The 17317-nt window shown below is 32.6% G+C and overlaps 2 protein-coding genes across 3 annotated transcripts in view; one reads left to right on the forward strand and one right to left on the reverse strand.

Annotated features, from left to right (window-relative positions):
* Positions 1–5019, reverse strand: part of LOC135687178 (cyclin-dependent kinase 7) — a 7702-nt gene extending 2683 nt beyond the window's left edge. Inside the window, exons 1-9 of the mRNA XM_065203674.2 lie at positions 4924–5019; positions 4230–4292; positions 3101–3134; positions 2681–2748; positions 2012–2080; positions 1158–1268; positions 875–993; positions 594–693; positions 99–185 (exon numbers count right to left, since the gene is read on the reverse strand). Of these exons, the coding sequence (XP_065059746.1) occupies positions 99–185; positions 594–693; positions 875–993; positions 1158–1268; positions 2012–2080; positions 2681–2748; positions 3101–3134; positions 4230–4292; positions 4924–4986 (714 nt within the window). The 5' untranslated portion in view covers positions 4987–5019. The remainder of the gene's footprint in view (positions 1–98; positions 186–593; positions 694–874; positions 994–1157; positions 1269–2011; positions 2081–2680; positions 2749–3100; positions 3135–4229; positions 4293–4923) is intronic.
* Positions 5020–5047: 28 nt separating this feature from the next.
* Positions 5048–12199, forward strand: LOC135687179 (metaxin-1). 2 transcript variants are annotated; one of them, XM_065203676.2, is made up of 8 exons: positions 5048–5210; positions 7016–7085; positions 7367–7449; positions 7944–8036; positions 8882–9061; positions 10422–10498; positions 11054–11226; positions 11842–12199. In XM_065203676.2, exons 1-8 carry the CDS (start codon positions 5142–5144, stop codon positions 11961–11963), a joined length of 867 nt encoding a protein of 288 aa, XP_065059748.2. In that variant the 5' UTR covers positions 5048–5141; the 3' UTR covers positions 11964–12199. The 2 variants fall into 2 exon arrangements, with proteins under 2 accessions (XP_065059748.2, XP_065059747.2); XM_065203675.2 differs by having other exon boundaries at positions 5050–5210; positions 11839–12199.
* Positions 12200–17317: the final 5118 nt, after the last annotated feature.

Below are 17317 nucleotides of genomic sequence, written 5' to 3' on the forward strand. Positions count from 1 at the left end.
TGGCAACTGATTTAAAAATTTTAGCGGTAGAATTACATCTCAAAGTGACTGAAGGAACTTTGGCAGATTTTTAAAATACATGTTTAATATTCACTTACCGGCCATTCTTTGTCAGTTGGAGTTCCAAGAGTTTGAAATATGCGGCTAAGCTGGTCGAGGTCTGAGTCGCCAGGAAGAAAAGGGGCCTGGAAGTACAAAGAAACCGTCTCGGTGTGTTTCAAACACTCCTTCCCATACAAATCTCTATCACCGTACATGTTCCTATTTCAGTCTACTTTTTGTTTTCAACCTAGTTGTTATCTTTTTTCCCAGTGAAAAATAAAATGATAATAAGTTGTAAACTTACTTAATTTTATCAAAATAAAGCCGAACCCAGAGTTAATCTACCTTTTTACCTAAAGAAGAGAAGTTAAAGGAGTTCTACTGCTTTTTCAGTTCCTGCAGGGTTACAATTTCTATGATCTATATAAAAAATACTGGTTAACTTTTAGCAAAATATTTGTTATGCAACGGTATGTAGAGTAGTGAAGCCAACAACAAAAAAACCGATTTTAACTTTTCTAAAGTCATCTAAATGTATTCAAAAACGTTACCCGAAGCAGAAGCTCAGCTAGGATGCAACCAACTGCCCACATATCGATTCCAACACCATAATTTTTTGCACCAAACAAAAGTTCAGGACATCGATACCACCTATGAAAAAATCATTAAACAGTGATCAATCATTAAACAATCATAAACAAACTGTGAAACAATCATTAAACAGTGACCAATCATCGAAGGTATGTTTCTAAGCTTTGCCAAAAACCAGAGAACTTTCATAACTGTACCATTGCAAAACCATAGTTAGTTAATCAACAAACAGACTACCTACCTAGTTACGACTTGGTGGGAATATATCCTATTAGGCGAACCAAAAGATCTTGCTAAACCAAAATCGGCTATTTTTAGCACACCCTTTTCATCGACCAGTAAATTGTTAGGTTTCAGATCCTGAAAAAAATGACCAATTAAAATGATTATAATTTTATAACTTGAATAACCAGATAAATAAGATTGAAGCTATCTTCACACGATGCTCGATATATAGTTACAAATTATCATTACGTGGATAAGTAATGAATGAACCAGGATAGGTGAAATTTGCCTTTACTTACTCTATGAAGAATCCAGTTTGCATGTAGGTATTCCAAGCCTTTCACAGTCATCAGCATGTAGCTCTTGATATGAGCTGGCGTGAGTACTATCTTTGAATCCTTTATTATGACCTTGAAATTACATCACACATTTTTACTTAACCAATATAAAACAAAAAAGTATTCTACAATATTCAACTTTGATGACTGTTTGTAGACTTTAAATTACCTCCCTGAAAGTTTGAATAAAGAATGAGAGCTGTTCATAAACTGAATCAGTAAAGACAAGCGAAATATCTTCAAAAAAGACAACATAAAATTTATGCTGAAGTATAGTGTGTCAAACTTACAAAAAGCAAGAATAAAAAAGCAGAAAGATAGCATACTAAAGTACTTTTCATTTAACACTTTTCAGAGTATAAACTCTAGATGGTTACTGAAAGGAAGCCGAAAATTTAGAGACTGAAAGAAATGTGAGAACAAGAATGTCGGGTTTGACTGGTTACTTCTTTTTAACTGCTTAGCTGCCAATAACATTCACCCTAGTTGAAGAATTGAAGAAAGAAAAAAAACATTCCTTCTAACACAAGCCAGGATCCTTACATTGCGATTCACTTCAAAATACTCAGTATTCTATTAACCTGAGTTGCTCAACCTTTGCAAAATTAGCCATACAGTGTGCCTAACGGTTTATTTTGACCAAAAAGAACATTGACAAAAATGCATCCTTATTAACTGGGGTTAGCTTTATTTTCTAATAAACTTTAATTCTATACAACAATACAAGCTCTATTCCTATACCCTGTAACATGAAAAAATGAGCTTTAAGGTACATGCCAATACAACAAAAAGGATAGAGCGTATATGAAAATTACCTCTAAATCAGTTTCCATGAAATCAAAAACAAGGCTGATATTTGATTTATGTCCAAATACATCAAGAAGCTAAACAAAACATAGCTCAGCTTAAAAACAGGCAAGAGGCAAACAGTGCTAAATAAATTTCGCAAGGACAGCAGTTTAAATGTGTTTCAGGAGTTGCAAAATTTGAGCAGGAATTGTGTTCTATTTCACTCAGTTGCAATTACAACTATATACATATAATATAATTGTCTTCTTAAAATTTCTAACAAAATCATTCAAATTATCGAAATAGGTTTTTGTGTAAAAAAGGAATGCTTAATACAAATATTAGGCAACTTTTGAACAGTTGACTCAATGATCACAATAAGTGTGAGACTTGGAGTTGCTAATTAGAACAGTCTTCTTCAACAAATGAAAGCATGTACACCTCTGCCTATAAGGAACCACACAACTCGCAACAGAACAGGAACTGATATTTTTAGAAATTAAAATATAATCTTTTGATCAATACAATTTAAACCAAATTCAACAATAAAGTAATATTTTGCTCCAGCAACAGGACTTTATTTTATAGCTTTATCAATTTATTTAATTATGAAACAAAGCTCATAGAACACAAAATTAAATACCTTAATTTAAACATTAAAACATCAAAGTAGAATCATGAAACAGGTTACTAACCCCAACTATATTGGGATGAGAAAGTTCTTGAAGCAGTTTGATCTCTCGTAAAGCTGTTCTGTTAACACCTTTTGTAAAAGATTGTAGCAATTTTTCAATATCATTGAAAACTTTGAATACCAGAGTCAACTTTAATGAACTAGATGGATGAATTATGCCATTTCTTACAGATTTCTCAAATTGATTGAAAATAATACAATGAATCCCTATATGCAACAGAAATACATGTAAAGATTAATGTAAATATCATCTCTCTGATTCTTTAATAAACAGCAGTTTGTGATAAAATTGTTCAGGTTTATGTGTAGAATAATATGTATAACTGATCCTAGTCAAAGACAAAAAGTCATTGAAATCAATTCATTGCCAAAAAAAATTCAGTTTGGATAAAATTAGTGTAAATTAAACTAATTGGTATACCATCCACTGCCTCTGCCCTGTGACCCAGTTTTATCTAGGATAATATAAAATAACCATTTTCAAGCCACCATTATAGATTTTTACATTAAAAAAATGGTATATTGCTAATCATAATCTTTAGTTTAAAATTTGGCAAATTCCAGTGCATTCAAATTAAGTGAAAATTTACATAAAATGATCCCTTTCTATAAAATGATGTTGTACTTGGTGATAATTTGTGTCATCTTTGAAGAAAAAAGCAATCTTAAGCTTATGCGCTGTACAGAAAAGCCAGCAAAAATATCAAGAAATGGTAACAATCCACTTCCCTTAAAAAGCAAGACATGACTTTCAAAAGGTAGCTTAAAAAGAAACTGATGTAACTACCAAATGTCCTGTAACAATTCTAACCCAATTGAACAGCATCAGTTCCAGGCTACTGTGCTTTGTATACGAATCAGCAAAAAAAATTGACCCTCTATATTTTCATGATTTCTTCTCCTCTGCATCATATATTTGAACATGAATGTTGAGTTCACAAAGCAATACATGCAAAGACCGAGATTCAGCTTTACATTTGGGGAGGGCAGCCCTGATGATTAAGTGTAACAACAGCCATATTTGCAAAATGAAAGTATCCTACTTATGCTACTTAAGTTTTTCATTGGGGGGGGGGGGGTGGGCAAAGGACCCCCTGGCCCCAGGTATCTCCATCCTTGAATACAGGCATAGTTAAATATTGGTAACTTATTAAAAAGGTTTTCAATATGGTTTGAGGTCAGTTTGATTTTTGGGTTGAAAAATATGGAATGATCCCCCTGATAATCAAGAAATTGTCTATCAATAGACTCCTTTAAAAGATATCTTAAACAATTTATCAAAAAATCCTTATGATTAATAATTATTGGTATCAGGTTACAACAATATCCAGATAATTACATCCCCGATATTAAATGTTATAGCACTCTGCAAACAAATAGAATTTGTCTTCAGTATCAGTCAAATCAAACTAATATCTTAGAATACCTTGTATTCATTTCTTTAACTGTAATTGTAAGTGTAATTGTAGTTGGGTAATTTTAAAATTAAACAAAAACAAAAACTGAAACTGAAACAGATCTCAGTTCAAATCTTAGAAAAATTCAGCTACCTTCTTGACTGCAACAATTCTATTAGAATTTTCAGTGTCTTCTGCTTTATATACTGTGGCGAACTACAAGAAAAGATTTATGTAAAACAACTGTGAGTGTCAGTTTCAAAATTCTTCTTGAAAACAGAAAACAAGCTATCGCAGAACAAATTGCACAAAAATTATTAAGATTTCAGCTAAATTAAAAAATATGATTTGTGTGAGACAACTAGCGATTTATACATTAATAGAGAAAATCATCTATTTTTCAAAAGTAACGTGTGGCAGTCTCTTCTCTCAAGTAGCAAAACATTTGCATCTTCATCCTCATTTCAAGAACTTTAACTGATTATATCTCTGCAGATATCTTAGGTCTAGAAGTTGCAAACCGGTATACGCTGTACGCCAAATATTTCGCCTTTTTTCTGTTAATTATTTTCTATCTGATCAAAAATATGATGAATGTAAAATTTTAGAACAAATTATAAATTTTTCTTAACGCAATCCTACACTTCTAAGTAACTGTCAACCAATTATAATGAATTTGAATTTTGAATTTGAAATTTGCTTCGTTTGTGTTAACCATTTTTTATACACCAAATAATAATTATTATGCCATAATTTTCATACAGTTCTGCTCTGACAAAAGAACAAACGTTTCTTTTGATAAGAATATTATCAAATTTTCGTAAAAAACATTCTTAATAATTTTCACCTGTCCTTCACCAAGAAAACATATCTTGTGATATCTTTTGGTTCGATCTTTGAGATCCTCCATCTTGAAATAATTTTTTAAAATTGTTGCTGCTGCTGCAGGAACTCAAGAACCCTCGTTTTCAAGACAAGGCTCGATACACGAAAGTTATTTTAGCGCACAAGTTTGCAATTGTACATTGTTTTTGATTATATATATTTAACTAAAAAAGCTTAAAAATGGAATTGTTTTGCTGGGAAGGAGAATGGGGACTTCCGTCGATCGACATCGAATGCTTAGAAGTGCTGGTAAGTGTATTCACATTAGCAGAAGCCTGTCTATTTTGCACATAAAAACAACAACCAAAAGGCAAAGATATAGATAGAGGTTGATGTAATTATCTGATGTCGGCCTGCAAGTTGAACTCATACTTTTTATCTGACTGTCAGCTTAATAAACAAAACTGCTATATGTTTGGTTTGTTGTTGTCTTTTGATGCTTTTCTGCGGTAAAACAAAAAAGCACTGGAAAGCACCTTTTCAGCGCGCAAGATAATTTCCAAGCACAGTTTGCAGCCTGCCACCTCGTGACGGGTGCACAAAAATCATACAAAAATGCTAGGTGCACCAGAGCTAGTACTGTTTCCTAATCAGAGTCGATTATATCTAGTTTTTGGGTGTACCCTTACTGATGCCATGTCTGTTTTTACATTAGTTCATAAAGTTCATATCTTTTTTTACATTAGCCATTCTATATATGTAAAGCACTTAAGGACAGCCAATCTTGTTACATCATTTGTTTTGAAGGTGAACATGCCCTGAACCCTGTGTGGATGTGTCCATTATTATTCATACTTTTCTACTGGCATTCGCATACATTTTTCATCGCTTGCTTTACAGAATGTAAGTGTTTTGGTCTTACATCTATGCCTCTCGCACCAACCCTAATGTAAAACAGTAACTAATAGCTTTTATGATTGAACTACTAGCTTTGATGATAAAAATGAACAGCGAACAGAAACCCAGAGCACAATGTAAGATACATCAATACTTATAAAGTATCTAGATTGCTAGAACTGATATGAAATTTAATCAAACTTAATATGGATTTTAAGATCTTTTAGCTTTAACCTTGAAAACACTATGAGTATTGTGCTTGGTTGATTTCTTCTTGATCTTCTAATACAGTATAAACAAAATTGTTACTGTTTGAATAGCTATTATTTTAGTATGGCAGTTTATTTTTTGGACAAATGTTTAAACAAATCAAGCAACTTAAAATATAACTATCAGTGGCTGGAAACTTTGTCGAAGCTTTCCAGGAAATCTTGAATTTTCATTTTGCTGCCAGGAAGAAAAATCTTTTTCCAAGGCCTATCTATAGACCATATCAGAGTTCCTGACACAATGACACAAGTGGGGCAATGGCAGCCTATATCATCAAGATTTGTAAAATTCTCTGTAGCTCAAGCAAGATCCATTGTTATTCAACATCGCTCAGTTTTTTTTAATTCTGAAAGCATTTTTCTCTATACTTAAGAAGCTTCATGGCCAAAAAAAGAAAATCAGCCTCTTGTCACCATGAATTTTTTTTCTGGTTTACTCCCACCTGAGGGATTGGAACTTACCTATAGAACAATAGAACCCCATCATCTATAGATGGTCTATTTAACAATCTATTCTATACTCTGACCGGTTTTCAGTTACCTCATACCAGATTGGGATGTTAGCAAAGAAATATGCAGATATGCAATTGATTCTTTTCATAATATGCCAAATTTTGTTGTGAATCTTAAATCACTTTTTAACTGGTGTAAAATTTTAAAGTTTTAGTTACAGGGTTTTTTCTATTTAGATAACATACAGGAACAAAGCAAAACGGCAATGAGAACCAAATGAAAGAAATTTTCACAATAAATTAAATAGAACATTCTGTTTGATATTTTTTGAAATTTTCTCTCATTGGATTCTCGTCACTGTTTTGCTTTGTTCCTGAGTTTTATCTTTGTATTTAAACTCATTACAAGATTCACAGAATCTGGCAGACAGCGTATCCTCTGGTTCTTCCTTCTAACACCTTGTTTTTGTTACTCTTGCATGCTCATACTTTTTAGGCTCATTTAAAATTTGCTGAGACTCCTGCTGCAATCAAATTTTCCAGGACACCAACACTGAATAAATCAAGTATGGATTATAAGTTATTATTTTCTGTATCGTCTTACTTAGAATTACTTTGTTGCTACTCAGCAGCATATATTTCCGTTATGATTATGCTCAGATCTTCACTTATCAGCCAAAACCTGTAAGATATTTTCTCAAAAATCTGCTAATTCTCTCCACACAATAAATAACCTGTGGTATGTTTTTCAGTAGTTGAGTCCTTATATTTGCAACCTGAATTTGTTTTTACAAGCTTATATTGTGATATCACTAAAAACTTTTTCATAACTGATTGCTTTTTCCAGTAAAAAGCTTTCCAATTCTGAAGAAGAGAGATGGCACATTTATCTCTGGAGCTGATGATATATTGAATCACCTCCGAGAAAATGTAGGTTACCTTTGTGGTGAATGCATCCTAATCTTTGCATGTTGGTGGTGCTATCTCTTTGTATTAGTTTTTTATTACAATTTGTATCCAATTGTGTGAAATATTCCCACATCACATTGAAACATAATCAAGTGCATTAAGCCTAAGTCTGTTATTTTAAGGTTGCATATATGAAACTATGTTTTCATAAATGGGTTTGCAGCAATGATCAAAAACACAACTTGATATTCTTTTTATAGATCTTGCTGCAACGATTTGATCTGGTAAAACTAAACCATATGCAAATTGATATGTTATGTTATATTTATATAGCAATCATTGTAACTGACCATGAAGCTTCAGTAATAATGCTTTGTTTTTTACCATAGGATACCATTTATTTTGAAGTATGGATGATAATTTCAGATTATTGATACAAATATCTGATGTCTGCTTTTTTATAATTTCTCTTGTTCTTATACAAATTTGATTTATTTCATATAATTATTTTGTAGGACCAACACCCAGATATTGGGTTAAGCCCCCAACAGTATGCAGACATTGTTTCACTAAAGGCTTTACTTAAAGATAGGATCCATCCATATATTGTGAGTTTTGATTTCATTATACTTTGATACATTCAATTTTAGAGTCTATACGTTATTTGCCAGGCAAATGTATTATGAATCAAGTCAGTACTGAAAGTACTGGAGTAAACAATTGAAATTGAAAGAAAACTATTGAATTGATTCAATCTCTGTGACTCCGAGGCAGTGGTTGCCTCACTCAACTTTCTCTTTCTCGTCTCTCCAGCAAGTCCACCCCTAAGTAATCTCTCTGTCACTTGCATGCTGTTCTTAGTAGCAGTGCCTTATGCATTGTAACTGCAGCAATAACCTAAAGACTCGTTTTTAAGACCTTAAGTTCATACCGCCCAAGTCTTTTCTTTAGGTGATAAAACAACAGCCCATAAATTGTAACTACAGCCTTAATTTAACCATTACAATAAGTAATGTGACTGTATTGTGATCTTGTTTAATTATGATATATATCTGATAACCCTATTAAGCCTGCAACTCAGAGTTCAATCTGCCTTGTCACTAATTTGAAAATATATTTTTATTAAGATTTAAAACTGGTCTTTTTTTAAATGCTATACAAGCCGTTTGGATGTCTGGTGATAAGAGACACAGAAATAAAGAAAGTGTCATTTTTTATCATATTGCCAATTTTTGCAGAAGTCGTTCAATCACTACCTGAGAAAGTTATTTTCATGTATTTTTCGTTTTTTTCCTCTGGAGTCACATTAGTTACAGCTTTGCTAAAAACATCAGTAATCCTTCTTGCATTCTTGAAGGCCATTGTTGATTTTTTTTAATCCTTTTGCAAGATCCATTGAATAAATTTGTTCAAGATACAATGATTTTTCAAAAATATTTCTGTCATTTTTTAGACATTCTGTTTGTGGTTGGATGGCAAAAATTTTACAGAGTTTTCAAGGCCGTTATATGCCAAAAAATGTGTGTTTCCTTTGAATTTCATTATTCCTGGAAAACTATACAACAATGCTCAGGACTTCATAAATAGCACCAAAGCACATGTAAACACAACTCAAGATCAACTGGCAGACGAGGTAATTCTTTAATTTCATCTCATATACTTTTGGCCTTTTGAACTAGAGAGAAAGAATAGTGCGTTACTTTTGATCCCCTTCTAGATGTAAGCCTTCTGCTTACCTTTGGACATTAGCCGATGTTTATACGCTGACAAGTGTTGGACAAAAAAGTACTTTAGTTAACATGTTTCTGCTTTTCCGTGCTATTTTTAAATTTGTGCAGTACAAAAGGCTGTTTTGGTTGAATCACATTTTCCACTCACTAGAAAATAAAACTTTGCAACCTGACCAACCCATTTATCTGCGGTGTGCAGGACATATTGTGGATTTTCTATTTTTGCTCATAACTATGCACACTTTAATCTTGCAATTGATTTTTTATTCTTTATGCTTCTTCCTACCTTGTTTTCAAGCAACAACATAACTCGAGATTGTATTTTTATAATGAAATTGTACGTAGGAAGAAAAAAACGAAATTTCTTATTAAATTTTTCTTGCATTGCCCGTTGTCACGTGAGTACTGAAAGCGATAACAGAAGTTGAGATGCGTATAGAAGATAGGTTACGACAGGTAGGAATAAGGCAAGAAAAAAGGGGAACTAACTTTTGCAGTTTGGTTAATTGCTGGTTTAGTTTCGAAGAATATAAGGCCCCGCGTTTTTAAGATGAAAAAGGCGTTTTTGCATTTTTTCCTGCCTTTTCCTTATTACATAAATCTTTTCCATCTTTTCTCTTAATTTTATGCGTATGGTTTTCATACAGCTCTTATATTATTTTCTTCATCTTTCCTTTCCCGTGCTGCATTGTCTGTCATTCTATTTCTATCTGTTGCATCCTATCTTCCTTCTACGTTCAACGTCTTTATTGCTTTCTATCTTCACTTGACAACAGGCCATGCTTGAAACATCGTTAATATCGTTTTCTCATTTTTCCTACGTACAGTTCTATTTCAATTTAAAAGCTCTATTGTTAAAGATATTGAACGACACTCTTTTTAGTAATTTATGGAACTTTTCCACGTTGTAACTTACCTTATGAATCTAAAGTTAGAATTGTGTCTGCATAACGCAATTTGTTCTTCTTGTGACCTGTAATCACAAAGCCTTGTATGCTTTTTAATTCTCTACAGCTTTATTTTGAATCAATCTTTGCTAAGCAGGGTTAAGAATTAACTCCTTTCTATCACAGGGTTAAAAGTGATGTTTTCATTTAGTTAATAAAATGTAAATGAAGTGATTTGGAAATCATTTTGACAAAGCCAGTTTAACAAAAAAGCACGTTTAATGGCAAGGCATATCTCACACATTTACCCTGCGTAACTGTGTCTAGTTTTAAGCTGATCTCAGTTCTTTTCTAAAGTAACTTTTGTCTCTCTTAGTTGTATTTAGAGGCAGTTGACAGTATCAACCTTCTTGAAACCTACCTTGCAGACAAAGAATTTTTCTTTGGCAGCAAGTAAGTAATTTTAAAAACCTGAATAATATTATTTGGATTTTGTATTGAAATGTAATGAAGTTATGTTCTAAAGAATATTTCAGTAATTGATATATCTAATTGGATGGTGCAAGTATCTGTGGTTGCATAGTGCAAACCTGTGATTATAAATGACACACGTAAATGGCATGTAAAAAGTTAGTACAACAGTGACTAATTTGCTCTTTAGTTTGAATATTTCTTCGAATTATTTTTCAAAATATTCTATCAAGAGATATTTAATAATGTTGTGCCCTGTGGTATAAAAATTAAATACTCATATCTAATTTAACCATTGAACAAGAATCATCACATTGCTCAAAAATTTGAAATTCTTTGACTTACAATTTTAAGAATTTAAGGTTTCAGGAATGTTTCAGTTGTTGATTCTGATTGTAGTTGCAAACGTAACTGATTTCGCTGAACCTGAAACCTATTGTTGATACGAACATGCTGTTAATTTTTTTACCATCCTCTCAAAGTTTTCTTTCTCTGCAAAAAAGTAATGCAATGTTTTCTTCGTTAACTCTTTTACAGGCCAACAAGTTTCGATGCTTTGATATTCGCATACCTGGCTCCTTTAGTCAAGGCAAAGCTTGCAAGCACAAAGTTGCAAAATCACGTGAGGGCTTGTGATAATCTCACCAAATTCGTTAGTAGAATACTGACTCGGTTCTTCCCAACTGAAGATGGCAGCAAAGACAAAACAAGTAAGAACCCTTTTTATCAATATTCAGACCAGGTCAACAGACCAGGTTTTACGTCTTTGGGGCTGAAAATAAAAAAGTTGTGACTTAGTATTCAGTGCTATAATGATACCAAACTAATCATCTGCTTCTCTTGGTGCACTTCTGTACAATTCTTGCTATCAATTTTTATGCATACATTCCATTCCAGTCCTTGTTTTCTGCATACAAAACCCTCTATATTCTTTGAGTGTTTGTCATTTCTGTTTCTTTCGATGGCTAATAATTTTTGTGATAAACTATTGATTTTTCAAATGCTCCCTACTAGGTTTCAGCTACTGCAGCTCAAAGTTTTAGTTTTCTCCTATACTTTTAAATTTATCGCTGTATACATTGTAAGCAAAATATCAAGTGATTATTGAATTACGTGATTTATTACTCTCATTCATTTGCATTTTATTTTAAATTGGTAAAATGTGTGAGACAAATCAATCTGCAAGTGAAATTACATGCTTGTTAAACAGGCCTTATACAATGGTATTCTCGTTTGCTTGTCAGATTCAAATGTTTTTTTTTCATTCTAAACCATGTCTTTTAAGAGGAAATTATTTCAAATCATCACAAATTATTTCTCAGCAGCACCAAAACACGATGGCCAAAGTGAGAGAAGTTATGACTGGATTCTATCTGTTGCAATTGGCTCACTTGTAATGACAATATACGCAGCTAATATTGGACTCCTTGCAAAGCTACGGCGGTAACCTTTGCTTGTTCTTTACTGAATATTTCTAGGAAGTTATCTTATTTCTTGGATTATATTTCAAGCCAGTTTATGTTTCGAACGAAATATCTTTATCGAAAAAGCTTAAAATGAAAATATAGTTCAGTACTAACAATATCCATGGATGATTTTCGTCTATCCAAGGAAAGGTTTTATAAATGTCTATAGAAGGTGTTTTTTAGTGTGTAGAGTTTTTTGATTGAGCATAAAATCTCATTTCGTTTATTTGCATTGCTTTTTTGGTGTTTACAAAATTATCCACCAGATAATGCTGTCAAAGAAATGAACAGATCTTCTTCACGCCTCAAGTACAATTTGGCCCTTCTCGTCTTCACATTAATGTATCACGTAATGACTAGAAGCTAAAAATTTACAACTCTGTCGTTTAAACGTAAGCAAAATTTTGCTTGCTGTGCTTTGTTATTTCTACAGCCAAGGAAACATACATTACAACGTTCATCGCTCATCGTTCTGTTAAACTGTTTTGGAAACCATTCTGTATTATTGTGCATGTTGTATCATATCATATTCTTCTTCTTCTTTTCAAAAATAATGTATGACTTTTGCTAAAAGTGTTGAAAATTTTCCAATTTTCTTCCTGACAAAGCCTTGCTTTTTCACACGATTTTTATCGACTTTAGTTCTGATATTTTATTTCGCTAGACGGCATATACCAATCTCTCTCTCTCTCTTTTTAAATTGGAACTTTCCTTTTTTAAAAGTGTTTTCAAAAAAATTTCTTCGTTCTTGTAAGGTTATAGTTTTACTGTTCCACAAAATTTTGTCTGTTTTCAAACACCCATTTATTGACCTTAGCAATCTTTTTATGCCATAGGCAACATTTACTAGTCCTCTCTTTCCCTTTCCAACAAGAAAATATTGCTGTTATCCAAAATATTTCGAGAAAATTCACCATTTTTCAAACTAATAGCCTTACCTTTTCAGTAAATTTTGCTTTGCTAAAAACACCTTTTTTCTTACCTTAGCAGTCCTTCTATTTGCCCTAGACAACATTCAACGGTCCTCTCTTTCTCTATCCAACCAGAAAAAATAGGTTTTTTTGAAAAATATTTTCGAAAAAATTCACAATTTTTCTAAGCCTATAGCCTTTACTTTTTCAGTGAATTTGGTTTTTCTAAATACACATCTTTTCTTACTTTAGCAGTCCTTTCACGTACCTTAGATAACATTCAATCGTCCTCTCTTTCTCTTTACAACCAGGAGATGTTGCTTTTATCCAAAAAATATTTTCAAAAAAATTCACCATTTTTCTAAGCCTATAGCTTTACTTTTTCAGTAAATTTTGATTCTCTAAGAACACATTTTTTCATGCCTAAGCAGTCCTTTCATGTGCCCTAGACAACATTCAATGGTCCTCTCTTTCTATTTACAACCAGGAATTATTGCTTTTATCCAAAAATATTTTTGAAAAAATTCACCATTTTTCTAAGCCTATAGCCTTACTTTTTCAGTAACTTTTGCTTCTTCAAAAACACCTTTTTTCTGGCCTTAGCAGTCCTTTCATGTGCCCTAGACAACATTCAATGGTCCTCTCTTTCTCTTTACAACCAGGAAATGTTGCTTTTATCCAAAAATATTTTCGAAAAATTTCTCCATTTTTCTAAGCCTATAGCCTTACTTTTTCAGTAAATTTTAATTCTCTAAGAACACCTTTTTTCTTGCCTTAGCTGTCCTTTCATGTGCCCTAGACAACATTCAATGGTCCTCTCTTTCTATTTACAACCAGGAAAAGTTGCTTTTATCCATAAACATTTTCGAAAAATTTCACCATTTTTCTAAGCCTATAGCCTTACTTTTTCAGTAACTTTTGCTTCTTCAAAAACACCTTTTTTCTGGCCTTAGCAGTCCTTTCATGTGCCCTAGACAACATTCAATGGTCCTCTCTTTCTCTTTACAACCAGGAAATGTTGCTTTTATCCAAAAATATTTTCGAAAAATTTCACCATTTTTCTAAGCCTATAGCCTTACTTTTTCAGTAAATTTTAATTCTCTAAGAACACCTTTTTTCTTGCCTTAGCTGTCCTTTCATGTGCCCTAGACAACATTCAATGGTCCTCTCTTTCTCTTTACAACCAGCAAATGTAGCTTTTATCCATAATTATTTTCGAAAAATTTCACCATTTTTCTAAGCCTATAGCCTTACTTTTTCAGTAAATTTTGATTCTTCAAAAACACCTTTTTTCTGGCGTTAGCAGTCCTTTCATGTGCCCTAGACAACATTCAATGGTCCTCTCTTTCTATTTACAACCAGGAATTATTGCTTTTATCCATAAATATTTTTGAAAAATTTCACCATTTTTCTAAGCCTATAGCCTTACTTTTTCAGTAAATTTTGATTCTCTAAGAACACCTTTTTTCATGCCTAAGCATTCCTTTCTTGTGACCTAGACATCATTCAATGGTCCTCTCTTTCTATTTACAACCAGGAAAAGTTGCTTTTATCCATAAACATTTTCGAAAAATTTCACCATTTTTCTAAGCCTATAGCCTTACTTTTTCAGTAAATTTTGCTTCTTCAAAAACACCTTTTTTCTGGCGTTAGCAGTCCTTTCATGTGCCCTAGACAACATTCAATGGTCCTCTCTTTCTATTCACAACCAGGAATTATTGCTTTTATCCAAAAATATTTTCGAAAAATTTCACCATTTTTCTAAGCCTATAGCCTTACTTTTTCAGTAACTTTTGCATCTTCAAAAACACCTTTTTTCTGGCCTTAGCAGTCCTTTCATGTACCCTAGACAACATTTAATGGTCCTTTGTTTCTCTTTACAACCAGAAAATGTTGCTTTTATCCAAAAATATTTTTGAAAAAATTCACCATTTTTCTAAGCCTATAGCCTTACTTTTTCAGTAAATTTTTTGATTCTCTAAGAACACCTTTTTTCGTGCCTTAGCAGTCCTTTCATGTGCGCTAGACAACATTCAATGGTCCTCTCTTTCTATTTACAACCAGGAATTGTTGCTTTTATCCAAAAATATTTTCGAAAAAACTCACCATTCTTCTAAGCCTATAGCCTTACTTTTTCAGTAACTTTTGCTTCTTCAAGAACACCTTTTTTCTGGCCTTAGCAGTCCTTTCATGTGCCCTAGACAACATTCAATGGTCCTCGCTTTCTATTTACAACCAGGAATTATTGCTTTTATCCATAAATATTTTTGAAAAATTTCACCATTTTTCTAAGCCTATAGCCTTGCTTTTTCAGTAAATTTTGATTCTCTAATAACACCTTTTTTCATGCCTTAGCATTCCTTTCTTGTGACCTAGACATCATTCAATGGTCCTCTCTTTCTATTTACAACCAGGAAAAGTTGCTTTTAACAGTTGCTTTAAACATTTTCGAAAAATTTCACCATTTTTCTAAGCCTATAGCCTTACTTTTTCAGTAAATTTTGCTTCTTCAAAAACACCTTTTTTCTGGCGTTAGCAGTCCTTTCATGTGCCCTAGACAACATTCAATGGTCCTCTCTTTCTATTTACAACCAGGAAATGTTGCTTTTATCCAAAAATATTTTCGAAAAATTTCACCATTTTTCTAAGCCTATAGCCTTACTTTTTCAGTAAATTTTAATTCTCTAAGAACACCTTTTTTCTTGCCTTAGCTGTCCTTTCATGTGCCCTAGACAACATTCAATGGTCCTCTCTTTCTCTTTACAACCAGCAAATGTAGCTTTTATCCATAATTATTTTCGAAAAATTTCACCATTTTTCTAAGCCTATAGCCTTACTTTTTCAGTAAATTTTGATTCTTCAAAAACACCTTTTTTCTGGCGTTAGCAGTCCTTTCATGTGCCCTAGACAACATTCAATGGTCCTCTCTTTCTATTTACAACCAGGAATTATTGCTTTTATCCATAAATATTTTTGAAAAATTTCACCATTTTTCTAAGTCTATAGCTTTACTTTTTCAGTAAATTTTGATTCTCTAAGAACACCTTTTTTCATGCCTAAGCATTCCTTTCTTGTGACCTAGACATCATTCAATGGTCCTCTCTTTCTATTTACAACCAGGAAAAGTTGCTTTTATCCATAAACATTTTCGAAAAATTTCACCATTTTTCTAAGCCTATAGCCTTACTTTTTCAGTAAATTTTGCTTCTTCAAAAACACCTTTTTTCTGGCGTTAGCAGTCCTTTCATGTGCCCTAGACAACATTCAATGGTCCTCTCTTTCTATTCACAACCAGGAATTATTGCTTTTATCCAAAAATATTTTCGAAAAATTTCACCATTTTTCTAAGCCTATAGCCTTACTTTTTCAGTAACTTTTGCATCTTCAAAAACACCTTTTTTCTGGCCTTAGCAGTCCTTTCATGTACCCTAGACAACATTTAATGGTCCTTTGTTTCTCTTTACAACCAGAAAATGTTGCTTTTATCCAAAAATATTTTTGAAAAAATTCACCATTTTTCTAAGCCTATAGCCTTACTTTTTCAGTAAATTTTTTGATTCTCTAAGAACACCTTTTTTCGTGCCTTAGCAGTCCTTTCATATGCGCTAGACAACATTCAATGGTCCTCTCTTTCTATTTACAACCAGGAATTGTTGCTTTTATCCAAAAATATTTTCGAAAAAACTCACCATTCTTCTAAGCCTATAGCCTTACTTTTTCAGTAACTTTTGCTTCTTCAAGAACACCTTTTTTCTGGCCTTAGCAGTCCTTTCATGTGCCCTAGACAACATTCAATGGTCCTTGCTTTCTATTTACAACCAGGAATTATTGCTTTTATCCATAAATATTTTTGAAAAATTTCACCATTTTTCTAAGCCTATAGCCTTGCTTTTTCAGTAAATTTTGATTCTCTAATAACACCTTTTTTCATGCCTTAGCATTCCTTTCTTGTGACCTAGACATCATTCAATGGTCCTCTCTTTCTATTTACAACCAGGAAAAGTTGCTTTTAACAGTTGCTTTAAACATTTTCGAAAAATTTCACCATTTTTCTAAGCCTATAGCCTTACTTTTTCAGTAAATTTTGCTTCTTCAAAAACACCTTTTTTCTGGCGTTAGCAGTCCTTTCATGTGCCCTAGACAACATTCAATGGTCCTCTCTTTCTATTTACAACCAGGAATTATTGCTTTTATCCATAAATATTTTTGAAAAATTTCACCATTTTTCTAAGCCTATAGCCTTACTTTTTCAGTAAATTTTGATTCTCTAATAACACCTTTTTTCATGCCTTAGCATTCCTTTCTTGTGACCTAGACATCATTCAATGGTCCTCTCTTTCTATTTACAACCAGGAAAAGTTGATTTTATCCATAAACATTTTCGAAAAATTTCACCATTTTTCTAAGCCTATAGCCTTACTTTT

Source organism: Rhopilema esculentum, chromosome 20, assembly GCF_057945365.1.
Source record: "Rhopilema esculentum isolate cy_ngs chromosome 20, ASM5794536v1, whole genome shotgun sequence".
Lineage (NCBI taxonomy): Eukaryota > Metazoa > Cnidaria > Scyphozoa > Rhizostomeae > Rhizostomatidae > Rhopilema > Rhopilema esculentum.

Bases quoted from the DNA above. Each gene is read 5' to 3' on its own strand.
- LOC135687179 (XM_065203675.2), top strand. From the start codon at position 5,142: ATGGAATTGTTTTGCTGGGAAGGAGAATGGGGACTTCCGTCGATCGAC. The intron at 7,086-7,366 runs GTATGGATTATA...TGCTTTTTCCAG, and splicing joins ACCAACACTGAATAAATCAA to TAAAAAGCTTTCCAATTCTG. The intron at 7,450-7,943 runs GTAGGTTACCTT...ATTATTTTGTAG, and splicing joins TGAATCACCTCCGAGAAAAT to GACCAACACCCAGATATTGG.